General features: G+C 44.6%; 11 protein-coding genes across 11 annotated transcripts; 4 read left to right on the top strand and 7 right to left on the bottom strand.

Moving 5' to 3' along the window:
• Positions 1–143: 143 nt before the first annotated feature.
• On the bottom strand, positions 144–1,943 carry V2V93DRAFT_374446 (tryptophan synthase beta subunit-like PLP-dependent enzyme). The gene has a single exon (XM_066911243.1). The coding sequence runs from the start codon at positions 1,873–1,875 to the stop codon at positions 328–330; it is 1,548 nt and encodes a 515-aa protein (XP_066763734.1). The 5' UTR covers positions 1,876–1,943; the 3' UTR covers positions 144–327.
• Positions 1,944–4,710: 2,767 nt separating this feature from the next.
• Positions 4,711–6,254, bottom strand: V2V93DRAFT_374449 (Alpha/Beta hydrolase protein). The gene is made up of 2 exons (XM_066911244.1): positions 5,947–6,254; positions 4,711–5,892 (listed from the first exon to the last, which is right to left on the bottom strand). Exons 1-2 carry the CDS (start codon positions 6,138–6,140, stop codon positions 4,842–4,844), a joined length of 1,245 nt encoding a protein of 414 aa, XP_066763735.1. The 5' UTR covers positions 6,141–6,254; the 3' UTR covers positions 4,711–4,841.
• Positions 6,255–6,850: 596 nt separating this feature from the next.
• V2V93DRAFT_382188 (uncharacterized protein) lies at positions 6,851–7,273 on the bottom strand (the record flags this gene model as incomplete). The annotated part of the gene is made up of 3 exons (XM_066912146.1): positions 6,851–6,987; positions 7,057–7,145; positions 7,215–7,273. The coding sequence occupies 3 exons, from the start codon at positions 7,271–7,273 to the stop codon at positions 6,851–6,853; spliced, it is 285 nt and encodes a 94-aa protein (XP_066763736.1).
• A 374-nt stretch (positions 7,274–7,647) lies between these two features.
• V2V93DRAFT_374457 (uncharacterized protein) lies at positions 7,648–8,799 on the top strand. Its single transcript, XM_066911245.1, has 2 exons — positions 7,648–7,842; positions 7,900–8,799. The coding sequence occupies exons 1-2, from the start codon at positions 7,707–7,709 to the stop codon at positions 8,748–8,750; spliced, it is 987 nt and encodes a 328-aa protein (XP_066763737.1). The 5' UTR covers positions 7,648–7,706; the 3' UTR covers positions 8,751–8,799.
• A 31-nt stretch (positions 8,800–8,830) lies between these two features.
• V2V93DRAFT_75815 (inositol polyphosphate kinase-domain-containing protein) lies at positions 8,831–10,028 on the top strand. Its single transcript, XM_066912784.1, has one exon. The coding sequence runs from the start codon at positions 8,923–8,925 to the stop codon at positions 9,946–9,948; it is 1,026 nt and encodes a 341-aa protein (XP_066763738.1). The 5' UTR covers positions 8,831–8,922; the 3' UTR covers positions 9,949–10,028.
• Positions 10,029–10,494: 466 nt separating this feature from the next.
• Positions 10,495–13,849, bottom strand: V2V93DRAFT_75824 (OPT oligopeptide transporter protein-domain-containing protein). Its single transcript, XM_066912785.1, has 3 exons — positions 13,375–13,849; positions 11,213–13,318; positions 10,495–11,159 (listed from the first exon to the last, which is right to left on the bottom strand). The coding sequence occupies exons 1-3, from the start codon at positions 13,378–13,380 to the stop codon at positions 10,689–10,691; spliced, it is 2,583 nt and encodes an 860-aa protein (XP_066763739.1). The 5' UTR covers positions 13,381–13,849; the 3' UTR covers positions 10,495–10,688.
• Positions 13,850–15,816: 1,967 nt separating this feature from the next.
• Positions 15,817–16,599, bottom strand: V2V93DRAFT_374466 (Mss4-like protein). Its single transcript, XM_066911246.1, has 2 exons — positions 16,396–16,599; positions 15,817–16,316 (listed from the first exon to the last, which is right to left on the bottom strand). Exons 1-2 carry the CDS (start codon positions 16,546–16,548, stop codon positions 16,026–16,028), a joined length of 444 nt encoding a protein of 147 aa, XP_066763740.1. The 5' UTR covers positions 16,549–16,599; the 3' UTR covers positions 15,817–16,025.
• Positions 16,600–16,695: 96 nt separating this feature from the next.
• On the top strand, positions 16,696–19,655 carry V2V93DRAFT_76060 (P-loop containing nucleoside triphosphate hydrolase protein). The gene is made up of 3 exons (XM_066912786.1): positions 16,696–17,560; positions 17,614–19,141; positions 19,202–19,655. Exons 1-3 carry the CDS (start codon positions 16,811–16,813, stop codon positions 19,495–19,497), a joined length of 2,574 nt encoding a protein of 857 aa, XP_066763741.1. The 5' UTR covers positions 16,696–16,810; the 3' UTR covers positions 19,498–19,655.
• An 825-nt stretch (positions 19,656–20,480) lies between these two features.
• V2V93DRAFT_374470 (uncharacterized protein) lies at positions 20,481–22,498 on the bottom strand. The gene has a single exon (XM_066911247.1). It carries the CDS (start codon positions 22,400–22,402, stop codon positions 20,870–20,872), a length of 1,533 nt encoding a protein of 510 aa, XP_066763742.1. The 5' UTR covers positions 22,403–22,498; the 3' UTR covers positions 20,481–20,869.
• A 155-nt stretch (positions 22,499–22,653) lies between these two features.
• Positions 22,654–23,340, top strand: V2V93DRAFT_374473 (uncharacterized protein). Its single transcript, XM_066911248.1, has 2 exons — positions 22,654–22,890; positions 22,951–23,340. The coding sequence occupies exons 1-2, from the start codon at positions 22,684–22,686 to the stop codon at positions 23,143–23,145; spliced, it is 402 nt and encodes a 133-aa protein (XP_066763743.1). The 5' UTR covers positions 22,654–22,683; the 3' UTR covers positions 23,146–23,340.
• Positions 23,336–24,985, bottom strand: V2V93DRAFT_374475 (plasma-membrane choline transporter-domain-containing protein). The gene has a single exon (XM_066911249.1). It carries the CDS (start codon positions 24,930–24,932, stop codon positions 23,397–23,399), a length of 1,536 nt encoding a protein of 511 aa, XP_066763744.1. The 5' UTR covers positions 24,933–24,985; the 3' UTR covers positions 23,336–23,396.
• Between the last annotated feature and the right edge of the window lie 51 nt (positions 24,986–25,036).

Below are 25,036 nucleotides of genomic sequence, written 5' to 3' on the forward strand. Positions count from 1 at the left end.
TCGTGCTCTTGGCCTTCTTAAACATAAGAGTTACTGTATTTTGCTTTTTTTTTTTTTTAATACTGCTATTTAGTGTTGTTTTATGTTGTTCTTGGTTATGTTCAGATTCTGTCATCAATTTTGTAATTTATCTTTGACGCTCATTTGGAAGAGGATTTGAAATTGTGTATTCAGATGCTTGAAAAGTAATTTTGTGAGAGTAAATATTCTTTTGTATAGAAATTGAATGTATAAATGAGAGAAAACTAATTTCCTTCATAAATTACTAAAATTTATTAATAAACAATTGAAAGAGAAAACTTTTGCTTTTGGTAGATTCAAAAAAATTTAAAATACAATACCCTCTTCCTTGAGTGCTTTTTCAATCTCAGTTTTTACAAGCTCCTTGTCAGCTTTTCCAATAGCTGTGACATTTTTAGGCAAAGATTCCAGCTTTTTGAAATCTTCAGGGAGTACCTTGTCGAAAGAATATACATCATCGACGCCAGCGAGCGCGCGGTCGACAGCGTCGCCGAATTTGGCAGGGTGAGCGGTTGATAAAGAGATGTATGTGGAAATTCCATCGACATGACGTAGACTGGCGGCAAGACCGACGGCAGTGTGAGGGTCAATGATGTATTTATCAGCAGTGAGCGAGTAAACTTTTTTGATTGTTTCAATGGTTTGTTGGTCAGAGACGGACTCGCTGGAGAATTCAAGGAGACCAGCAGCGAGTACTTGCTTTGGAACGGTGACTTTGCCTGTGGTTTTGAGTTCTACCATCCATGATTGTAGAAACTGACCAGCTTCAGTGATTGACGAAGCAATGTTTTCGCGGGCCAAGTACCATAATAAACGTTCGAAATTTGAAGAGATCAAAATGTCCATGGCCGGTGAAAGAGTTTCTTTTACGGCGTCTTGGCCATCGTTTGCTGATGGGTTCTTTTCATATACACCAGATTTCCAAAATCGGTCGAGGATATCGTTCGAATTTGTCGCCACGATAAGTTTCTCGATAGGAAGACCCATTCGTTTAGCGTAGAAACCAGCCAAGATATCGCCAAAATTACCTGTCGGAACCACGTACTTCACTTTAGGATTCTCGTCGCCAGATTGATTGACAAGGGAAAAATACGAGTAAAAATAATATGTAATTTGGGCAAGGATCCGAGCCCAGTTAATCGAATTGACAGCCCCGATATGGTGCTTGTCGTTGAATTCTTTGTCGTCAAATAATGATTTGACGATGTCCTGACAGTCGTCAAAGTTCCCCTTTACAACGAAATTGTGTACATTCGCATCTGAGACAGTCGTCATCTGCAGTTCCTGCACGGGCGAGACTTTACCTTGAGGATAGAGGATAAAGATTGAGACGTCGGTTTTATTGCGCAGACCGTAAATTGCCGCAGAGCCAGTATCGCCACTGGTTGCACCAACGACTGTCAAGCGTTCACGAGATGCGTCGTGGGATGATTTACCTTCATTCCGACGAGTGAGAAAGTATTCAAAAAGATTTCCTACGAATTGGAGGGCAACGTCTTTGAATGCGTATGTGGGGCCATGGAAAAGTTCAAGAAGGTAAAGTTTCTTGGACTTGTCGAGTGGCACCAGAGGCGTGACTTGTGGTGCGCGGAAGGTCGAATAACTTGCAGCAATCAGCTTTTTCAAATCTGCTGAAGGAATCTCAGACGAAGAAATGTAGAGCGACAAGACGTTGAACGCGAGCTCTTCGAACGAGAGATCTTTCCATTCGGAGAGGAAATTTGACGGAAGCGTAGGGATGGCGGCAGGAATGAAGAGACCGCCTCCCGGGGCAAGACCCCTAAGAACAGTTGCCTCAAAGGAGAGGTATGGAGGAGACGAGTCCCTGGTCGAGAGGTATTCTTGTGAGGACATTTTGCGTGGTGAAGCTGATGTGGAGGAAGAGTGAGTAATGATTTTTGTGGAATTTTAGCTGTGCGGCGGTCGGCTGCGTACATTGAATTCAATTACTCTACAGATTTGTCGACGATTATGTAATGTTTATTGAGAATACTTGACCTTTTACGGATAGTTTATAGCAGAGTTGAAGATATCAGCGCTTTGTTGTATTATTTTTCATTATTACAATCTTGCAATTGCATATCGTATCATAACCCATACGTGCTTGTCATCATATATTATACGTGTTTGTAATGACTGTACCCTAACCAATCAGCCTTGAGCCCTACACCACCACTACAAATTTTCACTGTTGATGCGGTTTTCTCTACATTCCTCATTGCATTCAGCAGTATTTACATTCAATAAAGGTAAGCACATTCAATCTTGATTAACCCGAAAAGAGGAGTAAAGAATGAGAAGCGCAATGATTATTTTGTATACCATCATCTTTCCATCTCCGAATAACTCATGCGGACAATATACAAGCATTCAAGTTTCAGCCTTGTATGAGCGCATCTCACTTTTTTTCTCTTTTCTAGCGGGATAAGGAAGTTAATACTAATGATACTTAATGTAGGTAATTATATGCATCCGAAATTAGTGTGTAGAGTATAGAGGAGACAGAACGATGAAATGAAGAAATATAGTCTAACGACGTGCGGGCATAAGATCCATGTTGAAAACTCTTTCAGTGTACAATATATTTTTTGAAAGTGTCGGATCTCATCTCTGTCTCCTCATATAGATCAGAGTTTGAAGACTAAAGTACTGACATGGCATTAGGAGTTCTGTTCTAAACTACGATAGTCTTTTGACTGTTTCTCTTCTGTTAGGTAAGAAATTCACAAAAATACAAGTATTGTGCAAGTCTCGATGATTACAACAATATTCACACTGTGTGATAACCAAATGATCTCAAAAAAATTTACTGATTTAATGAAACTGAGAGACTTGCAGATACAAATTATTTGACATGCTTATCATATTTATATGAGCTAACATCTTTCAGTATAGCTTATGAAAAACTAGACCAGTTCTATTTAAAATATTGAATAAACTTATTTTTAAATATTTCTTAAATAATCTTCTTGATTCGACTCATTCTCTATATTTTCTTTTTTCTATCACTTATGTAATCGTCTTTCGTTATTCCGGAAGCGACAAGAGTGGCGACTGCACTGGCGCTGCGCTACTGTATGATCCAGCCACAGCATCGCGCTAAGCAGAAGAAATTAGAGTTACGAAGATTATCACAACACAATAGCATTATATATATATATATAGAAAAAGAATAGCGTTTATTATACTATACAAACGACGAAACATCTTTCGTCTTAAAATTACTATTAATTAGAAATTACCAAGGTAGTTGTTGTAACCGAAACAAAAACAAGTAAACTGCCTTCAGAAAAGTAAACGAATAACCGACTCGAAAGAAACACCCTATAATCGCCCTATTAATGGCAAACTGCAACCTGAAGAAACGAATTTCGATGCACAACACTCAAGCAAATTCAAAAAAAAAAAAAGAACAGGAGAAAATTAAAAAGCGAAGGCCAGTGCAACATGTAGAGCAAAGCATAGCTTGTACTAGTTGCGGAAAAAAGTTTAGGTCATTTAACAAGATGGAAAATAACTGAGAGCGACAAAAAAGATGGCAGATACAAAATAGACGATTACAAGACAATCTATTTGGCGGTCTCGGGCTCAGCCTCCACAACAGCAGCCTCTGCGTCTGAGACGGGAACCTCAGTAGCAGTCTCGACGGCAGGTTCGGTCGCGGTCTCAGTCACAGGAGGCTCAGAAATGACGGTCTCTGTGGTCTTTGTGGCGGAGACCTTTTCCTTTTCTGACTTGGGCAAGGCTTTGTGAAGAATCTTTTTGATCTTATCGGCGAAGCCAGAAGGCAAGAGAGAGTGACGCTTGGTCGACTTTGCGGCAGAGGTAGCAGATGCCGAAGCAGGGGCTATGGCTTCGCCAGCGGGTTCGGCAACGGCGACAGTCTCGTCAACAGGCTCTACGACTGTCTCTTCGACAGGGGCGGCGACGGCAGCGGGTTCTGCAAGTGACAAGTCAGAAAAGAGATAGAAAGAAGACAAGAAGAAGCATCTGAGAACATACCGACAGCGGCAGACATAGTGAAAAAAAAGTGGGTAGAAAGTAGGAGAGTTAAGAAAGCAGTGATGTGTGAGTAGAAATAGAGTGAGAAGAAAGAGAGAGAGAGCAAGAACGGGCGGCGGGTGTATTTATGCGCGAGACTGGCTCAGATAGGGGCGGACAGCGATGAGGCGCGCTAGTCCCAAAATGGACTAGGGTTGAAAGGGTATGCAGCGTGACGTGTAAGGGGCTTAGTATTCGGGCGGGTTCTACGGTCAGCTGACGAGGATGATAGATGAGGATGATGAGAATGATGCGGACGATAATCTATAACTGATGTCTATGATGTTGCTGTTATATTATAATTCTTGTGAAAGAAGAGAACAAGTAGTGAGGGAGAAATTGGAAAATGGGCAGCTGTTCGGACGAAGCTTTCGCTAGCATATATTTGCGGCAATGACGAGACGATGATGATAATAGTGCGATAATAGAATAATTATGCTACACCACCAGCACCAGCAAAACATCAACATTAACAACAGCAATAACAGCGTATGGCAATAGTAGTAGTACTAGTGATAGTAATAGTAATAGATATGGCAGAACAGCTGTATAATTTCTATTGACACAGCATCGTCCTGCACAAGCCCCTCGCGTTTATTGTTGCTATTTCTGAATGTGAGCGCCACCGCCTTAGCGCATCTCTCTTTTGCTCACGTGAGTTCAGTATGATTAGTAATATATTAGTCTGCTCTTGATTATTATATAGTACACCATCTCTATTCTCCCGCTATCCTCTACAACATCGGTCATCTGGTAGCATCTGCCCTTGCTCTCGAAGCTCACTGCTTTGGCATGCTCGCTGCCATCGGCACTCCGCCTGCTGCGACCGCACTCGCAGTTGCTCCCTGGCCATGCGCATTCAGCGCCCGCTGCACCTCCAGCGCGGCCCCGCGCCGGTTGCGCCCCCAAAACCCCTCTAGCAATCCGGCAAACCGCATAGGTGCGTCCTCTTGTACAAAATGACCGACCTCCGGCAGCACCTCGAGCTGGTACTTGCCCTGCATCTGCCCTATCGTAAGCGGCTTATCCAGCCTGTCCGTCCCCGCAAGAACAAGCATCCGCCCAGCTCGCACCCGCAGAAACTTGGTGCTCAGGTCCTGGAACCATGTCGCCCAGTACCGCTCCGTAGCCCCCAGCTCGGTCCGCCAGCCGACCTTGCCATTCCCGGTATCTCGAAGCAGGGGCGGCACACTCACGCGCGCCGACTCGGCATTGCGCACCGTATGCGTCTGAACGTGCCATTTAATGCCGTCGCTGACTGATCGGAACAACGGCGGTCGAGTACCCAGATACGTACGCATGTGTGCCAGTCCTTCTAAAGCTGATCCTTCGACGACATCGACCACAACAACCCCGCTAATCACTGGCCTTTTGCGCAAACTAAGCCATAGCTCGGCAAATCTCAGAGCAGATTCTGTCACTACTGCGCCGCCGAGCGAGTGGCCCACAAAGACGACCTCACCGCAGTCGTCACTCTCTTCTTGCGACTGAAAAATGTGCGCAACAGCGTGTACGAAATCTCGCGCCAGAGTGTCTAGACTTAGATCTGCATCGTCTCCCGTATCGCTTGTATCTCCGTGCCCTCTCGCGTCAAAGGCGGCAACACCCACGTGCGGTAATGCGTCATGTAGGAGCTTTGCGCTCGCAGAGAACGTCAGAGCAGATGAACCTGCACCATGATGAAACAAAAACCACGCCTTTGAATTTGTCAATGGTGGAGTATAATAAATCTTGAACTTTGACTCTGGTGTCGATAATGCGGCTATGGTTTCGCTGGACCAATATTCGGACCATTTGCTTGGTGTATATGCTCGCAATTTAGGTGGACGACTGGGATATTCTTATTAGCGTGTTTCTAACAATTCTAGTCAAAACGAATCTCACTTGCGCGGCGGCTTGAATTCCTGACCTAAATTTATTTCACCGCTAAATTTTGGTATGCCTTTTATCGTTTTAGTGCTTTCAATTTCTGGTTCATTACTCGATGCCTCGTCTTCTTCCGTGATTGATGATGACATTGATGATGTCGATGATTCGGAAATCTTTGATTTCATTAGATTTCGTTCTAGATCCGACATACCGTTTCGAATATGACTTTTTTAGAACCGATTAGTTAAACAAAATATTACTAAAAACTGGCTGTTGACTGATATGTAAACAGTAAAGCGATGACGTGGTGCTGGATGTAGATTATCTGAAAGTTGTAAAGTCCCAACATCGGAGCGAACCACACTGATTTTTATTAATCTTATCCATATTCATCATATTCATAGTCATAATAACTCAGTTTGCTTCCCAAACAATTTGATTGCTTTTGACTTGGATTTTTTATTTTATTGAAAGTATATTTCTATGTCAATCAAGTTGTCATTATGTTTACCTCTACATATCAATAAAGCTATTTCTAACATACCAATAGTAGTGAAATTTACTCTTCACGTTATCAAACAGCATCATATAATTCATTATTGAGTCAACATTATCCAATAACCATAAGATAATATAATGCACTATATCCAACTCTGAGAATCTACTTGCTTTTCACAATTTATGATTCAGCGTTATTAAATTATGAGATCGCAGCACAAGTTTGACATATTCACAATACTGTACATTGAATGATTATCCCCCTCACATATCCTGAGAGTAATTCCCTAAAAAAATGCCTATTTCACTAATTCTTCTCTTTTCAGAGATTTTCTTTCGACGTCTTGTTTCCTTCCAAAACAATACTCGCACCGTCTTATCTCATCGCATACCTCACAGCAATCGACGATTCAAGTCCCGACTACTTTGACTTTTTAGTCTCCTCGCCTTCAGCCTTAAACGTATTCGAATCCTCTTTCCATGCAAAAACAACATATCCAAGAACCACAACATTGGCAACCAGAGCAGCGACTAATCCTGCCCATTGGCTATTTCCATCTACATTACACAGTAACTCATATTAGTCCCTATGTACCTCATATCATCTTCAAGTTATAAAATACACACCAAATACATAATTCACACAAAAGTAAAAAGAAAATAGAGGCGCGATGACCATGGCCGCGGTAAACAGCGTCAGCGCGCGGATAACACTTCTGTAAAAGCAATTTCGTAAGTCATCTATACATCTCGAGTCTTCAATAAATACATAAACCCCAACATACCCAGGCACTGTTGACGGTCTGTTTGGCGCCAGTGTAGTTGATTTTGACGAGGAAGACATTGTTAATTAGAATAATTGGTTGGACTGGAAAGCTGAGATTTACGAGACTACTGGGAAGAGAGGCCAGCTTGCTGATAGCCCGTGCGCTGTGTTATCTTATCAGCATATAACCTGTGATTTTTAAAACGCATTTTTTCTACAGACATGATATTGACATTGTTTACGCCTCTAGAGTTGCCATACAGTACACGCACAGTCGCGAGGTGATTAGATTATAATGTATTCAATTCGCTTCAGTGCGACAAGAGTGGTCAAGGAAGTGAGTGGATGGGCAGTGCGTAGATCAACGCGGGATAACGCAATAGCAAACTCTATCAGCTTCCATCCCATTTCCCCACCGTATCACGCTTCTCTCTATCATAATTCCACGTTCACTGTACGTCGCCTTAATCAGTGCCAGTTTTGAACTATAGTGCTAAAAACATATATCTAGATGTCTCTCCCGACTACCCAGAAAGCAATTGTCATCCCCGAGAAGGGCGGGCGTGAGGTAATCAACTTTACTGATATTCCGGTTCCTGAGATCAAGGCCGGAGAAATTCTCGTGAAGAACGAGTACGCCGGACTGAGTATGTGGTTCTTTACTTGTAATATGATTACTCTTCCTAATGCTTTATTACTATTAGATTTTATTGACTCGTATTTCCGTTCGGCTCTCTATCCTATCGACTTTCCCCACACCGCCGGTCGCGAAGCAGCAGGCACGATCGTTGCCGTCGGTAACGAGGTGACGAATTTTGCCGTCGGTGATCGAGTTGCTTATTTGGCTGCCGGCTGCTTTGCTGAGTATACAGCTACCTCGGCCAAAGGATCTATCAGCAAGATTCCCGATGATGTATCGTTCAAGACTGCGGCTGCCTCATTTTTGCAAGGATTGACTGCCTTGACTTTTGTCAAGGAGGCATACGAAGTCAAAAAGGGAGATTATGTTTTCATTCAGGCAGCTGCAGGGGGAATGGGATTACTTCTCACTCAGCTCTGTTCCGGCTTTGGCGCGCACGTAATCGGAACCGTGTCTACACCCGAGAAAGCCGAGCTGGCGAAGAAAGCCGGAGCAGAGACGGTGATAAATTATCAGGAAAATCCTGATTATGTTTCCAAAGTCATTGAGGCCTCTGAAGGAAAAGGTGTCCATGTAGCCTTTGACGGTGTCGGAAAGTCTACTTTTGACGCATCCGTAGCTAGTTTGCGTCGAAAGGGCTCAATGGTCGTGTTTGGCAACGCAAGTGGTCCTGTTCCTCCTGTGTCCCTACTGATCTTGACTGCCAAGAACCTTAAACTTTCTCGACCTACCTTGTTTAATTATATCACTGAACCGGAGGAATTGGAGTACTATACAAAGTTATTGTGGAAAGAGGTGTCGACTGGAACACTTAATATTGCGATTTTTAAAGAGTATCCGTTGGCTGAGTATGCTACCGCCGCCGAAACTTTGGAGACTAGAAAGTCTACAGGAAAAGTTATCTTGAAGATTTAAGATCGTGCCAGAGGAATGTCTGATTATGAAATAAATTTATCAAATTGAATGTGCTTTACACTATGTAGATAGTACGTAGAGATTACGCTGCCTGTTAAGCCGCGCCAAGACAGGATTGTGTCAGAACGCTACACTTCTTCTCTTCATCTCTCACTAAGACCCGCTATAAGCAATGGAGGCACCGTCAATCGACCTCTCATCTGCCATCTCATTCGACAACAAAGTTGCAGGGCATGACGGCGTATTGCAGGATGCGTCTGGTTCAGTAATCATTAAGCCGGCTTCAATTTACGAGATTGAATTTTACCAACAACTAGCCGCCTCTCACCCCGCATTCGCCAAACTGGCGCCGCAATTCTACGGCACCCTCGAATTGTCCGAACAACAAACACAAGAAGATTCAAAGGCTTGTGATTCAGCAACAAATTCAAGTTTAACTCACAAGATCAAAGATGCCGAACGCGCAATCGTGCTCGAGAACGCGACGGCGGGATTCTCGAAGCCGTCCGTGATCGATATCAAGCTCGGTCGTCAATTATGGGATTCTCGCGCGAGTGCCGAGAAAGCTGCTCGACTGGACGCTGTCGCAGCCGAGACTACAAGCGGATCATTAGGATTTAGGATTGCGGGGATGAAAGTTTGGGATCCTTTGAAAGACGAGTTTGTGACTTATGACAAACTTTACGGACGCAAGTTTACTAAAGATAATATTCTTGAAGGATTTCAGAATTTTTTTCCTGAGGCTCTAGGATCCGAAAGGAGAACAGAGATTATCAAGCGGATTTTGAGCGTAATTGACGAAATGGCACGCGTGTTGGAAGCTGAAGAATCGAAAATGTACTCCGCTAGCATATTAATCGTTTACGAAGGTGACATCACCGCTTTTGACGAGGCTCTTGTTTATGAAAAGATGGCATCTGCTGCAGAAGAGGAAAGCGAAAGTGAAGAAGAGGTGGAACTTGTTGGCGAGACTATACAAGTTGATGGTAAAGTTGTCGAACGAATCTCATTTGCGGGAAGTAACATTCCTGCATATAACAACGAAATTGCTGAAGATGATGAAGAAATTGAGAAATTTGTATGTAAGGTTAAGATTATTGATTTTGCTCATGCGACTTGGGTGCCTGGTCAGGGACGCGATACGAATATGTTAGAGGGGATATATAACACTAGGAAGATATTCGAGAAGCTGCTGTGACCCCTAGATCAGAAGTGGGACGAAGCATTTTGTGAGATGGTATAAGATCTGCAATGCAAGATTCATAGCAATTGAGACGAATTGAATAACGTGATAGATGAATATAATTCAAGCTTTTGATTCGCGGCTGTCGGGGAGTACTTAAATTCGAGGCCACAATCTATGTCAAAGCGATAGCTCGATAAAGATACTTGTCTGATTCCGTAGGAACCGAATCTTTCGCGAGAATAGAGGCTTTATTAAACTCATAGTCATAGTTACCGATTTTGGCCGCCATTATTTGGGATACTTTGGTTACTCCTTCCTGCGCCAATGTCTTGATTGATTTAATCTGTTTCTTTAGCAAGAGCATCAATAATCAACATTTAATGATAGTATCAAGCTCTGGAGAATGATGTCTGGACGCCGCAGGTGCGTATAGTCAGTCTTGCTCTTCTGACACTACTCAGTAGTTCTTGGTGGCCCTATCAAAAGCATACGACATAATGAGATCATGCAACCGGGAATCGTACAACCGAATAATTACAAATTGATTCCCTGAAGGGTTATTATATATTTTGCCAATCTGAAGCTATGACATACAGAGCTCAAAGTGCATGGCCGAGAATCATGAACAGCCTAATACTAAGAGGATTATTACATTAATTAAAGAACAATGCCCATATATTAAAGCAAAGAATAAGGAAGAGAAACACCACGCAACAAAAATGTCGATAAATTAAAACATAATACAACTTCATTTACTCCCACGAGCCAATTGGGGGTCCGAAGCCCTCAACGGGTGGCGCAAACAAAGTAGCGATACCTGCGCCATCAACACCAGCTGAAGAAACGGTTGTTCCCCACCATTTCAGTTTGGTGTTTGTGTACTGCAACGCGAAAAAGATAACAATACCGCTAAAGGCAGTACCAGCTGTGAGACCGGAGGAAAGAATGTAGTTGTACTTTGTCCACCACTGTAGATAGCGACCACGAATGAACCACATGAACCCAAGACCGGCGTAAAAACCAGGTGTAAAGTAAGATAAATTATATGTAGCACCATAGCGAGTCACACCAGCCAAGAAAAGGACAGGATGGAAGTACTTGAGTATATTGTAGAAGTAGCGGCGAAGGTAGAAGAAACTAACACCGACAATACCTCCAAGAAGGAACGCCCATTTCAATAAAGGATACAAGACATCGTACGTGCGATGAGGACCAACGACACCCTAGAAAAAGTCAGTAAAAAAATAAATATAGTCATAAACGGATTGTTACTTACAAGCAACAATGTGTTGGAGTAGAGCTGGTTAGGGAACGAGCAAACAAGACGCGCAGCTTGGGTGGAAGTGCAAATATCGGGAGTATTGTCAATCAACCAAATCACAGCCGACGTGGTAATTACGCACTGCAAGATTACGGCAATCATTTGTGAACGGAAAACAGCACGAGGAGGAATCTTGGCGTAGTGGCCAAGCTTCTGGTCCGAGATGAATGATTCAGCTTGCTCATCGGTGTTGTAACCAAACACACGACAAAGAAGTGAAGCTGTGGCGTTTCCGGGAACCATGTAGGCGGCGATAATGACTGTCAGAGTATCGCAAGCAATCAGGTATCCAGTAGTAGCAAACACCATAATAACCGGAATCAAAATTGCAACCGAAACCAAGATGACAACAATGATGGCCCAGAACGGAGTACCTGTGGGGTATCCACAAATGGCACCAGCACCGACACCGATAGCAACAACTAAAACAGCAACAAACCACCAGTCAGGCACTTCAGGGTACTTGGCCATCATGCGAGAGTGAGGATCTTTGAAAGAAGCATATGCGCTAGTGCCCCTCTTTTCAAAAAATGACTTGTATACGCCCCTGAAAGCTAGGAAGGCTGTCTTCCATTCGCCCATCATGATATATGTGAACGCACAAGTGTACAACGCATAGTATGCACCCAACATGGTTAAGTTACCAGCACCGATGTAAACCTGAGAGTACTCTCTATAGAGATTGTTGTCAAAGAGATTATCCGAAGTAATGACGCGCGACATGTTGTACTTTGACCCATAGCGGTCATAGACGGCCGAGTTGTTGGGAGGGAAGTAGCCTGTGTTCTTGTAGTTTGTGTAATAAACGCCCAAGACAACGAGGCCGCCAACAAAAACACCAAAGTATCGATTAGCTACTGCATAAAAGGGAATCACAAGCGGGGTAGTGTAGTTGATGACAGACCAATCAAATGTAGTGATGGGGTTAATGCCAATGCCCATTTTTGATCCTGTAACAAAAGCAAGGTTCTTGTTGGTAGGTGAGATCCAAGTCATCCAGTTGAAAGTCGATAAAGCGGTAAAGATATAATCGGGAAAAAAGAAGTAGATGAAAGAGGCAATGAAAACAATCCAAAAAAATTTGTACTTGGAGACAGTCCAGCCATTAATTCTCTGCTTGGTTTCGGGAAGAAGAAGAGTCTTGTTAAGCTGGAGAATAGGAAGAACAGTTGGCCAAAGAGCCTTGGGATTGTAGACCGCAAAACGTCTCAGAATACCAGCTAGTCCGAATCCAAAAAAGTTGGTAACAAACGCCATTAAAAACATGAAGCCCCATCCGGCATAAGTTTGGTTGAAAAACATTGGGAGACGCATCGTAAGACCGTAGTGGAAAAAGTTAGACGAACCCGATCCGACGTTAGTCATAATGGTAGCCAACATCTGCTCCTTGTAAGTCCACTGACCAGGACTCACTTGCATCTTCCATTTTCCAAAGCCAATGGATTTGTCAGGAAGAATACGGCCAAGGAACTTGCCTGAGGGATAAATCAAGATCTGGAAGACAGTGGCAGTAAGAGTAATCGACGGCTGGCGCTGATGGTACATCTCGTTAATGAACGATCCACCACCGACCCAGATGATACCAACGAGGTAGGCACGCAGAGTCTCGCAAGGCATGTCGACATCGTCGGTAGGGCTGACGACGGCTCGCACTTCAGCATAGGGTGAGTGGTATTTGAAAACAGAAGCCTGTAGTCTGAGATCAACATCATAAGTATCTGCGTCAAGACCCGAAGCTTCTTGTCCCTGTGCAAGAAGCTTCAACTGCTCCATGCTAGTATCCGGGAAATTCACGTCGCCCGTGTGGTCTTCTATAGCTTCAACAACCCACTCCATGGCCTCGGCAGCATCCATCTCCTTCATCTTCTCGAGCATATAGTCAAGGTCACCTTCGATGAGATCCTTCAATGATGGCGAGCTGGCAATGTGATTGATAATGAACTCGCGCTCATCAGCCGAATAGGAAGCGACAGTGTACTTCTCCTTGGAGTTTGCAAAGGAGTCCGAGTCATTGAGCGACTCGGCGATATCGACACCGACGATTTTCTCGTCGTAGTCGTCCTAAAAAAATTTCTATTAGCAAAATCATAGACGGTGAAACGGAAAGAAGAACCTACCTTCATTATGGATTGAAGTTCAGGAGGGAAGACAGAAATGTCAATGCAGCTACGAACTGAGAGAGGGTGCTTATGGCAAGTGTCAACATCTTTATAGTAGAAGATTGTTGACTGCGCTAACGAGCTGACAGGTCAGAGTCAAATGCAGACGATAAGAAAAAGATATTAATCTGCAGCCGAAACCAAATTCAGGCGAAGTACGACGGAAAGATAGATAGTCTGAGTGGGGACCGGTCATGGTCGGTGCCCAGAGATAGCAAGAACGTGCCTATCACAGACCATATGTTTGCAGCAGTGCAGACCACTGCACTACGAGCTCGCTGAACGAACGCCTACATCAAGATTTCTGAGCAGATAATAAAAACCAGATGCAAGTTTCGATTGCCGATAGCGAGTCAGACAGTTGTATAGACAGGCTATCAAATTATGCGGTGCAACGGCGACTCAATCGGTTCCTTCTTTTGCCTCCTATCGCTCGTGCCAAGAGAAATACAAAGCAACTTTGAGTAAGACTAATGTAGCAGACCCATTTGACTAGTCTGGTTTAAGAACTGACAGCCTGTACTCGCCTTTTGCTATCATTTCCTTGCAGTCTTCACATAACTTCCATACAGATATTGAGTGATTGCACTATGGCCCGCTGATAAGCATCAGAAGAAATACACAAGACATACAATCAGATTAACTTGCTGCGTAGGACCCCGCGGATATTCGCTCCTGGGGCTGAGTTCAGGGATTGAGCGGGCTTTGAACTTCAACGCACGGTCCATGTTCGCCCTAGCTTTATTTTGATCCTTATCGCCTATCGCTCGCAATGTACCTTTTAGTTCTTCTCCTCTTGTGCATAGATGCAGTTTTTTGGTTTTCGAAGTGGTGATGGGTGTCATAAAGGGCTTCTTCTAAATAATTTGTAAGCTGAAGCATAATACACGAGGCTGTTAGCAAATGCAAGCCCTACTTAATCCACTTGCTGCTGAGCAGATAGAGGCAACAGAGCCCGGTCCACGAAACCTGGGCCAATTAGGTTCCACCCGCGTGGAATACCTGGTCAGCGTACTTGAATTTGCATTTGCCGGCACATGGACAAGCTTGCCTGAGCTAATAAATTTCAAAAGGAAAAATATCGAAAGTGATGGACTCGATAGAATCGGCCTGCTCAGTACTGTTACTGCAGGATATTACTTTCGAGATGTTTATAGTAAGGTCTGTTTATATGCGCTCAGAATTCATTCCAAGAATAAAACTCCGGTCTTGTTCAAGGTTGCGGATGGCGATGCGATAGCTGCTGCCAAGGCAGCGAGGATGCAGCGAGAATGAACTGTTACTTATAAACCTATATAATTTTCTGATTATGGATTAGGAGGGGTCTCTATTTTACAACATATACTGAATATGGCGTGCATCTAGCATAGTATGTTTAATACCGAAAGATCCCCAATTGGCGGGCCAGAGAGCATGCAGAGGGCGGGCTTTGGCAGGCCATAGATAGCTTATAGCTGAATGCGGATGCCGACTCATCACCGACTCCATTTAAGCGGGAAGCGCTCCCTGTAGAGTAAGAGACTCATTTTTATACTTATTCTTATTAATAGTAGAGTTGCGCCTGTCAGTCAATATCGTCACTTACATATATACACTGATCCTTCCACATTCCGTCAGACAAAATCATCTTTCCGCACCCTCCGCAGCACCTATTTGTCTATCTAGAGCTGCAACACGTTCGATTAGCGGCACCTGCTTATCGCGACCGCGCGGCCGCGCACGCGGCCGTGCGCGGCCTCGAGCGTACTCCTAGGCCCCAAGCTTGACTGCGCTGGAACCAGTTCGAAGAGCTAAGTAACTGATATCTGTGTTTGCCGCTAGCCGGGCCAATCGTAGAGTATGCATGAGATCCGGTGTTTTACTTTTTCCCCACCGTCAGTTCACGTTATCTCTTGTAGGTTCGAGAGGTAGCAGCTCACCACTACCGGCGATAACGATATCGAAGATTAAGTTGATGACTACCGATCGATTGAGTCTTCACTGTGCCGAACATTGCGTAGACAAAGAACAAGCTTCCATGAGTCGTGTTCTACCTAGGCTTGCTATTATCAGTTTAGTCAATGCAATTAATTATATTGGGAAGATACTGCATTCAGCTGCTGAACATTTAAACACCGTTTGGCTTTAACATGTCAATATATCCTGTCTGTGCACTATCAGTGCTCTAAAAGTACTGACCATATCCGTATTCGAAATCGTATTGTGTAATTGCTTGGGAAGGGAGTAGAGATAAGAAAATCTCAGTCTTGGCTCAAATGATATGTGTTGGCTCTGGCACTGCCAGTGAATTGAAATTTCCTCTTATTTGCTCAAGTTTCTTTCTGTATGTATTCTATTGGGCCTGTCTCGACCGGGCTTAATATTTGATCTTTTATCTTCTAATTTAATTAGTATTTGGTCACTGAGTTTTCATATTCCGCGAACGAAGAAAGCCGAGCAATTACAAAATACATCTAGTCTGTCTACTGCATTTTAAAACGCGCTTTATTCAAAGTCTTCATCAATAAATTCAATATGTATATGGAAAAAAGCAAACCTATACGCCAAATCATGTACAACATCATACTTCGCAGCTCAATACTAATCCAAAACATACTTGCTTGGATTAATCAAATTTGCTTATAAAGAACTTTTGTAGCACTTAGTAGATACTCGGCTTTGCCTTTCCCGTCCTCGCCGAGTGTGTTGGAATCATGGTATCCCAAAGGGCCACGATCGCAGTCGGCGCATGCTAAATACTTGATACCAGTCGTCGAACTTTTGCTGAAGCCGAGGTTGTCGAATTGAAATGGATCTGTGAGGACCCAGAAGATTTCTGAGTCTTCATCTGATAGTTCTTCGATAGTTTCTTTTGTGTCTTGAGATCTCACTTCCTCAATATTTTTCGATGGAAATTGCTCCTGCAGATATACACGATCAGATCAGCTGACTCACAGTATTAAAATTTGCAGTGATCAAAATAGTAAATCGGAATGATACCTTTGGAATCTTGGGTCTACGTTGTAGAACGCCAACTCCAGGCGACAAGATCAAACTCGAGCAATTGTTGTAAGGACAATATAACTTGTGCGCATTCACCGTTCCATCGACGATATTTTCAACCAGGTCTTCATATTGCACTTTTTCACCCATATTTCCGGTTTTGTACAGCTTTTATGCTGCGACAGTTTAATATGGAAAAACCTTTAAGGGCCGGCCGGCATCCAACCTTTTAGTTAGAATAGGTCGATATCAATTCACGTGATTGTACACGTGATTTTTATATCGTCGCGTCGCGCGAGTTATACGAGCGCGCGTCGGTGATGCACTTGACATTTTGTACTGAGCAACAAGCGACGACGGGTATGGCGAGCGTACAGATACTACTTTGGAAAAACACAATAGATAAAGGGAAATGATGGATAATCATTCGTCGCAGACGTCGAAAGACACTTCGTTCGAAGTTGAAGAGTTCTTTGACGATGAGGAGGAGCTGACATTACAGCCTCCATCTGATGCGTTTCCGATGCAAATACAGCCTGCGGTTACTGGGAGTTCAGAGAATGCGAATTTAGTGAAGAAGAAGAAGAAAGAAAGCGCTACGCCGACACGACGGCTGAAGCTGAGTTTGAACGCGGCACAGGCAGCGAGTGTGACACACCCGATAGATTCACAGCTGCAAATCCTAGCCGGACCTGGAACGGGCAAGACGAAGACGCTGATATCTCGAGTGGTATTTCTATTGAGTCAGGGTGTGCACCCAAGCGATATGATTGTGACGACGTTCACAGTGAAGGCCGCGAACGAGATGCGCGAAAGACTGGCTGACTTGGTCGGGCATTCGGTGGCTAATCGGTTGATTTTGGGAACATTTCACTCGATTGCTCGGCGATATCTGATAAAATACGGAAATTTAATTGGATTACCACAGGGATTTCAGATCGCAGACGAGACTGATGGCCTACATTTCGTGCAGACAATTATGAAGGATATCGACGACGAAAGTGACAAGCGCGCGTGGATGGCGGTGAAGGGCAAAATTTCAAACATGAAGAGTCGCGCATTCCTACCGGACGATGCTCAAATATCTTCTGTGATGCGTTCAGAGGATTTGAAAGTTTACAAGGCATATCAAGAGCGACTACAGGATGCACAACTACTGGATGTAAGTGGAATAGTTTTAGAGCAAAAGACAGAAGACGCTAATGATTGAGATAGTTTGACGATTTATTGCTTACATGTGTCGACTTGCTAAAGCGACATCCGTCAGTGGTTTCAAATATCAAGGCAGTACTGGTAGATGAATATCAAGATACCAACGTGGTTCAATACGAACTGATGAAATGCTTCGCTACTCGCCGGCACAACATTACAATAGTTGGTGACCCCGACCAATCAATCTATGCTTTTCGAGCAGCCGAATCGACAAATTTACAGCGCATGCGTGATGAGTTTCCCGGCACAACAGTAATTAATTTAGAAGAAAATTACCGCAGCAGCGGCGGTATTTTAAAAGCTGCATTGGCAGTAATCGAACAGGACGTAACTCGTATTCAAAAATCCGTCTTGCCAAACCATGACGCGGGAACGATGCCGTCATATATGATCATGCCAGATTCGCATGCAGAAGGCCGGTTTATAGTGCAAGAGATAAAGCGCATGCTGACGTTATCATGTGGCATGCTCAAGCCATCGGACTTTGCGATTCTGGTTCGCACAGCAAGACTAACGCGACCTATCGAATCCGGTCTCACAAAAGCCGGCATAGATTACCGAGTTGTTGGTGGCTTTCGATTTTGGGAGCGCGAGGAAGTTAAGATATTTATTGGCTATTTGTCTGTGATCAAGAGCCGCAAGAGTCCCTCATTATTGAAAATTCTCAATTCACCAAAGCGCGGAATCGGTCGCGCTACACAGGCTGTGTTGCTTAATTATAGTAATGCGCATCAAATCTCATTGTGGGAGACGATCGAGCGCGCGTTGCGAGGAGAGGTTAAAGTTACTTCAAAGATCAAGACGGCGTTGACAAAATTTGTAGAAATTATAGAATCATGCGATGAAGTGCTAGCTACTGAAAAGCACGATGCGCTGACGCAGGTTGTCGAGATGCTGGTCGAGCGACTCGATTACAAGACAGTATTGCAGAATGACCATTCGGATACGTGGACTTCGCGATGGGAAAATGTTGAGGATTTTATGGCTCAAGTACGCGAGTTTGAGAGAGCACCCGAAGAACCTGGATTACCTGATATTGATGGCATACTCTCATCCTCTGCCGAAGATGTACTTAGTAGATTTCTGGCCACGATGAATTTATCGCCAAGTGAGGAAGAAGCGCATGATGTCGATCCGAGTCTTGTCGTGACCATATCTACAATTCATGGAGCCAAAGGTCTGGAATGGCCTGTCGTGTTTGTTCCTGGGGTTTATGAGGGGTCAATTCCACACTCGTTGTCGGTTCCAGACGGATTGGATGAAGAGCGAAGGTTGCTTTACGTGGCAATGACGCGAGCTAAAGGTCTACTTTATCTCACATATCCTAAATTAGCAACTGGAGCTGGGGCGATGTTTGCAAAGGATTCGGGTGGAGTACTAAAGCAGTCGCAATTTATCACGCCCGAAACTGCTACGTATTTTCGAAAGGACGAACCAGTTATCACGTATACCGCCGTCAAAAGTCTTGGTAATATTCTCAATAGGGAGTGTCCGAGTTCGGAGAGGTTTGCCAGTGCACGAAAGGAGTGGTGTGGGTCCTCCATTATAAAAATATTCGTAATAGTGAAGTTTACTAATTTTGATATGATAGTGTCGCAATCGAGGCCGAGAATCACAAGTTTTGGCAAGACGTGGAGGAAGCGCGGTTTACACACTCTATCGACGAACAGTATGAGTATGAAGATGAATACTATTTATATTCTACCAGTTCAGCTAGACGAAGGATACCTTCGGGAGCGAATAACTGGAGGCGCAAACGATCAAGCGAGGTTGTTACGCTTAGCAAACACACCGCAGGATTTGCCTCTTCGTTTGTCTCAGGGAGTGCCGTGCGGGAATTTGTTACGAGCGATAGTGAGGAAAGTGGTAGGCCGAGGCAGGAAGTGATGGCGTTTGATATTGTGAGTAACAGTACAACACAAAAAGTATCGCTGTTGACGAAAGAGTCAGGCGCGCTTTGGGGTGATGGAGAAGGTAGGAGGTTTGGCAAAGTGATAAGTGGAGCAGGCGAGCTTGCGAGAAAGAAACTTGAGCAGAGGCGGTATATGCCGTCAGCCGGACAGGGGTTGACGATTGGCAATAAACAACAGAGTACAAACTCGCCACCCCGGAAGAAGGTTGCCTCTGTGAAGGATGTACATGCCGAGAAAGAGCAGAAGCTTGCTCTACTTCAGCAGTCGGGGCAAACTTCGTTGCACGCCTTTATATCAACGTCCAGACAATCCCAATCGCTACTACCGCCACAACCGCAACAAATTGAGAAAACTCAACTAGACGAAGGAAGAAGTTATACAGGAATAATCTACACTGATGCAAAAGACAAGTCGAAATACGTGCTATTGTCGTCTTCGCCGTGATACCATTTCTATTTTTGCTTTGTCGCTCTATATATGAAATGATCAACATATCCGAGTACTGTATTGCCGGGGATGCCAGCCGTATCTACTCCCGATCGGGATAACTCCCATGAAAGATTGGTTATTTGTGTCTATATAAGTAGGGCGTCGCGCTGTAAAGTTGTATCATACAATATACTAAATAATACAGACAGGACTGATTAATGCACTCATTAGAGGGATCATATAGTTGTATTCATATTCAACCCCGATTTATGATAGATTCATTGCCTAATTTTCCTATTTCAATTCTCAACCATAATCTTTATTTTTTTTTATTCTTTTTGTTTTAATAATCAAAGGATAATAGTAGTTAATACTTAACTCACATTACGTAAAGACACTGCTGTGCACAAAAAAAGGAGGAAAAAAAAAGGGGAATATGCAGATAATACTGAGATCTCAAAATTGTTGCCCCCACCCCCACTTTCCGTCTCCGTTTTTATCCAGTCATCACATCCCCACATTGTTTTCGCATTTTACGTACGGCTTTTCGTCTCAATTTCTGTATTTTTGTTTTATGTTTTTTTTTTCTGTATATAAATATAAATATATGTATATATATTTTTTTTTCGTATTCGTCCGGTTATCAGTATTGTAAACACAGAGAGATATACCGAAATTTGTCTCTTCTTGCTGGTCATAATGAAAAAGAGGAGTATATTAATACAATTATTCTATAAGCACATTTGACCTCCTTTATAATAATAACAAGAACAACCCAGTCTTGAGGAGAAAACTAAATTAAAGACTAAAATCCCTTAACAAAAGCATACAAACACGGTATATAAATCACACCTATACACAAATCAAATAGTCTGAAACACAACTCGAATATAGTGTCACACATTCTATAAAACCACTTATTGCCATCGCATATTATTCTCGTCTCCCGACACCGAGCTCGCATTACTCGATCCATTACTCTCAAACCCAGCCCCGCTAGCATGAATTAAATCTGCGATTCCCAACCTCGATTGCTGCATAGACGACTGAGAGGTCTGCATAGATGGCAAAGTAGTAATCCCCAGCTGAGGCGCCGAGGTCGGATGGGGGAGGATTCTTTTTGAAATATCGCCTGGGCTATTGGAATTACTAGATGGCTGTGGCGGCTGCGGCGGCTGCGATGAGGAAAGAATGTCTGAGATTGGCAAAAGTCGTAGATTCGAGCTTGATGTGCTGCGCGACACAGAGGCCGAACCGCCAGGTGTAGTCGCGTTCGATCCAATGTCGGGTACCTCGAGTGGCACGAGCGGTGGAGGCATGTGACGCAGCGAGAGCGATCTGATCGACGGCAACTGCACGCCTTGTAAAGCCTCCAACTCGCGCGGATGTAATCTCGGCGAATGGGCCGGCGTCACTAGTGGCGTGTGCTCGGGTGTAGGCGAGTCTGAGAGTGAGAAAGTAGGCGATGACGGGGCAGTCGAGGCGGGTGAGTTTGGTCGTGAACGCTTCGATTGACGGGGGCCGAAGAGATCGTCATCGACGGCGTGACGAGTCATGCCGTGTGAAGCGTTATATGGAGTTAGTGGCGCAAGGCCGGGAAAGCGATGGTGATGGTGGTGATGATGGTGATGGTGCAGGCCTGACGGGGACGACGAATTCGATGCCGGAGCGGAGAGGTGAGGAGGAGGAAGGTGCTGCTGCGGAGATACTGATGCAGTAGAGAGGATCGAGAGCGAGGATCGCGAGTGGGCGGAGTGCACCGAGTTCTCGCGCTCAAGCTGCTGCGATGCGGCAGTAGCAAGCATGTGCATGTCGAACGGGAGACCACCCGGGCCGGCGGCCGCAGTCGCAGCAGAGGCGCCGGTACTGGCTACAGGCTGTGCATTAGCTACAGGCTGAGCACTGGAGATGGGAGCAAGACCAATAGAACTTGGAGCGCTCTGGTTCTGGACAATAGGAGCGGTCGAAGTCTGCACACCCGGAGCAGCCTGATGCAAGGAGGCATGCGCATGTGGAGGCGAAGGCTGCGGCGACGACACGTTAGAAGCCGGCGCCGATTTCACTTCCGAAGCCGCTTTATAGGACCTCCTTGGGTTTGCATTAGTATGAATGCGAGAGTGCCGAGTGAGCTCGTCAGACCGCGAGAAACGCTTGTGGCAGCCGGGGAAAGCGCAGGCGTGGGGTTTCTCGCCGGTGTGGGTTCTGATGTGGCGGGTCTGATGCTCGAGGCGGTGGAATGCCTTATCACACATCGGACATTTGTAGGGACGAGGCAGCTCTTGCGCGGAGTTTGTGCCAGAAGTCGAAGAAGTAGCAGAGGATGTTGCCTGCGGTGGCAAGGCCTGGGGCTGCGGGAGCTGGGGCATGTGCTGTACGGCGAGCATCTGAGGAGCAGAGTCGATGTTGTTGATGGCGTCAGGAAGAGCTGCCGTCGAGCGGGACTTGCGCATTTGAATGAAGAAAGAAAAAGAAGAAGCAGAAGAAGAGGCAAGGCGGGGGCGGGGTGGGTGGTTGGTTTTATGGCTGAGGCAGAGTAGTTTTAGTTCGCTGAGGAGGAGAGAGGAGAGTGGGGACCCTAGCCCTCGCTCTTTCCGGATTATGTCATCCACTTATCTGTGCGTATGTAACTAATTATCTACGCTGTCCTGGTATTCTTAGTCTCGATAATTAACTCCACTTCAATTATCTGCCCTTCGTGCTTCGAATACTTATCTGGCAAACACTTGGATTAATGCACATTTCTGCAAGATGCGCAAGGGCAACCCCACATCTAAACATTCACCATGTGATCCGGGATAATGTCGGAACAGCTGAGTTCGCTCCGGCGGGCGTTCTGACCCCACCCTATCAAAATAGCCGGGAAGTACAAAACCATGTTGCGGTATTATACCGACATATAACACACCGAGATACATCTATATACATCGCAGTGACTGTGGTTTGCTCCATTAGTTTGTATTTGTATCAATTGTAGATTATAATAACATAACATTAGCAGTCTCTAAGTGCTACTCCGAGCCTCCTCCGGCCTGCCGCTTCTGAACAAAAACTCTATCGTGGCTTGCACTTTCCTCTTCCGGAACTCTCTCCACACTCAGCCCGGTTCTCCGCTTTCCCCTTCTCACTGCTCTTCGCCTTCTCTTTTCTCGCTCTTTCTTCTTTGGTAATGCGATCATGCTGGTATTTGTGGTGATGATATGTACTAATACCAGTTTGCTACTTGTCTGACTGGCACCGCGTAAAGACTTGCACCTCGGCTGCTCGGATCGGTGGCGTGTTTTGCTCTTCGACCCCTCGTATGATCTGCCTTTCGGCGATTGATCTCACTTATGTAATTGTGCTTGATTTCTTAATAATAATAATAATAATAATAACAGTGATAATGATGATGTTAAAACATATTATATTCTCTTCTCAAATAACTTATTACATTAAAATATTACATTAAGAGTGAATCATCTGCTGCACTCGAGGATACAAATGTACAATCTTCTGATAGAGATCTGGATAACTTAACCTCAATACCTCTGGGTCCCTAGCCATGGCAGTGAAAAAGGTGGCAGTACCAGACTTTATAGGCACTGAGGCAATGCTACAAATCTGCAAGCCAATCAGGAATGCAAACGCAACCACTGGCGCGTTGTAATTTCCAGACGAGTTATATGCCGGCGCGGTGTACTTTAGATACAGATATGCAAATAGTGCACAAACGTAGCCGACGAACTGGGCGCCGAGATTCAACACCGGATCAATAAGGCAGTCATTGATCAGCGCGTCAAAGCCGCGGTCCTTTATCATCCTCCATGTCTCCTTTGCCGCCGGAATATACGCTGACCCATAGAGCGCAATATAGCAGTAGGCGTAATGATTGAAGAAATTCACCGCCCATTGTAGGACGGCAATCAGGCATCGCAAAACACAAATGAGAGCCACGGCAATCATATTATTGTCGTTGCGCGCAGCTTGCTCACCCCATCCCGCCAACTGCTGCAGAAGTTGAATAATAGAGACAATCAGGCTTCCGAATGAAATCGATCCGAGAGAGTACGTCATTGATCTCTTGAATGCGCCTAGTGCCGGCCATCGAGGCATTCCTTGCGTGCTGCGAGAGCAGAAATACCACGATCCATAAATTCCCGAAATTGTCGTGTGAATAATATTCTTAATCACCTCTGATATATAGTACCCGGCAAAGGTCACATACACCAATAACCCAATCAGAGTGGCATGTGAACATCCCCCGCTAGAAGAACAGCTAGCGCTTCCTTCAGTAGGATTATATCGCACATAGACCGCCACCAAGGTAACCGAAAACCACGCGCCAAACGCGGCAGCCACCAGCGATCCCAAAAACGAGGTCAACAAAATCGACGGGTACGCTCGCGTGACGTCCATTATAGTCTGCAACATCAGCGTCGCAAACGGGATCCGACCAATCCACGAGTAAAAACACCACGCTCCAAAAACTGCAAAAATCAAAAACACAATGGCAGCCGAATAATAGTGCTCCACAAAATAATAAATCGCAGTCGCGAATCCAAGCAAGACATTCACGATCCCAGTTATCCAAATGAACTGCTTCGTAAACATCCGCGCAACCAAGAAATACGCAATCGATATGACAAATCCAATAACTACTGCAAATACAAGCAATATAATCGTATTGGTATTCAAGCTAAACTGCTCTTGTCCACCATATATACCGCCTCCAAAGAACGAGTGGTGCGCAGCATACGCATTCAAGCAGATGCCCGATACAGCACTAAACCCGCCAATAACTCCAATCAAAAGAAAAAGTGCCCACAGATCATTAAACCGCGGCTTCTCAACCTTGAATGCTTCTTCAAACGTCTGGTCCGACCGCTTCTCGTCAAACTGACCATCTTGACTGATTTTTTGCTGCTGCGGCGTGTATTGCGGAGCAGCAGTCTGCTCGGAAGGCGTGTAAGAAGGCTGCTCTTGCTGGTTATATTCCCCCATTGCTATTCTTTTATATACACTATCAACCCATCTAACAGTGAGGACGAACTCTCTTGAAAAGAGACTGCACTAGTTTTATAAACATTTTGTCAAGTTTGGCTACT

Source organism: Kockiozyma suomiensis (genome assembly GCF_038497685.1).
Source record: "Kockiozyma suomiensis strain NRRL Y-17356 unplaced genomic scaffold V2V93scaffold_14, whole genome shotgun sequence".
Lineage (NCBI taxonomy): Eukaryota > Fungi > Ascomycota > Lipomycetes > Lipomycetales > Lipomycetaceae > Kockiozyma > Kockiozyma suomiensis.

Excerpts from the sequence above, each read along its gene's own strand:
- V2V93DRAFT_75824 (XM_066912785.1), bottom strand. Across the intron at positions 11,160-11,212 it reads ACTCCAACACATTGTTGCTT|GGTGTCGTTGGTCCTCATCG; the intron begins GTAAGTAACAAT and ends GACTTTTTCTAG.
- V2V93DRAFT_374457 (XM_066911245.1), top strand. The coding sequence starts at position 7,707 with ATGTCTCTCCCGACTACCCAGAAAGCAATTGTCATCCCCGAGAAGGGC. Across the intron at positions 7,843-7,899 it reads GAACGAGTACGCCGGACTGA|ATTTTATTGACTCGTATTTC; the intron begins GTATGTGGTTCT and ends TATTACTATTAG.
- V2V93DRAFT_374449 (XM_066911244.1), bottom strand. The coding sequence starts at position 6,140 with ATGTCGGATCTAGAACGAAATCTAATGAAATCAAAGATTTCCGAATCA. Across the intron at positions 5,893-5,946 it reads GAATTCAAGCCGCCGCGCAA|TCGTCCACCTAAATTGCGAG; the intron begins GTGAGATTCGTT and ends AGAATATCCCAG.
- V2V93DRAFT_374473 (XM_066911248.1), top strand. The coding sequence starts at position 22,684 with ATGCACATTTCTGCAAGATGCGCAAGGGCAACCCCACATCTAAACATT. Across the intron at positions 22,891-22,950 it reads TATACATCGCAGTGACTGTG|TCTCTAAGTGCTACTCCGAG; the intron begins GTTTGCTCCATT and ends TAACATTAGCAG.
- V2V93DRAFT_76060 (XM_066912786.1), top strand. The coding sequence starts at position 16,811 with ATGATGGATAATCATTCGTCGCAGACGTCGAAAGACACTTCGTTCGAA. Across the intron at positions 17,561-17,613 it reads AGGATGCACAACTACTGGAT|TTTGACGATTTATTGCTTAC; the intron begins GTAAGTGGAATA and ends TGATTGAGATAG. Across the intron at positions 19,142-19,201 it reads CAGTGCACGAAAGGAGTGGT|TGTCGCAATCGAGGCCGAGA; the intron begins GTGGGTCCTCCA and ends TTGATATGATAG.
- V2V93DRAFT_75815 (XM_066912784.1), top strand. The coding sequence starts at position 8,923 with ATGGAGGCACCGTCAATCGACCTCTCATCTGCCATCTCATTCGACAAC.
- V2V93DRAFT_374446 (XM_066911243.1), bottom strand. The coding sequence starts at position 1,875 with ATGTCCTCACAAGAATACCTCTCGACCAGGGACTCGTCTCCTCCATAC.
- V2V93DRAFT_374475 (XM_066911249.1), bottom strand. The coding sequence starts at position 24,932 with ATGGGGGAATATAACCAGCAAGAGCAGCCTTCTTACACGCCTTCCGAG.
- V2V93DRAFT_374470 (XM_066911247.1), bottom strand. The coding sequence starts at position 22,402 with ATGCGCAAGTCCCGCTCGACGGCAGCTCTTCCTGACGCCATCAACAAC.
- V2V93DRAFT_374466 (XM_066911246.1), bottom strand. The coding sequence starts at position 16,548 with ATGGGTGAAAAAGTGCAATATGAAGACCTGGTTGAAAATATCGTCGAT. Across the intron at positions 16,317-16,395 it reads GTAGACCCAAGATTCCAAAG|GAGCAATTTCCATCGAAAAA; the intron begins GTATCATTCCGA and ends GTATATCTGCAG.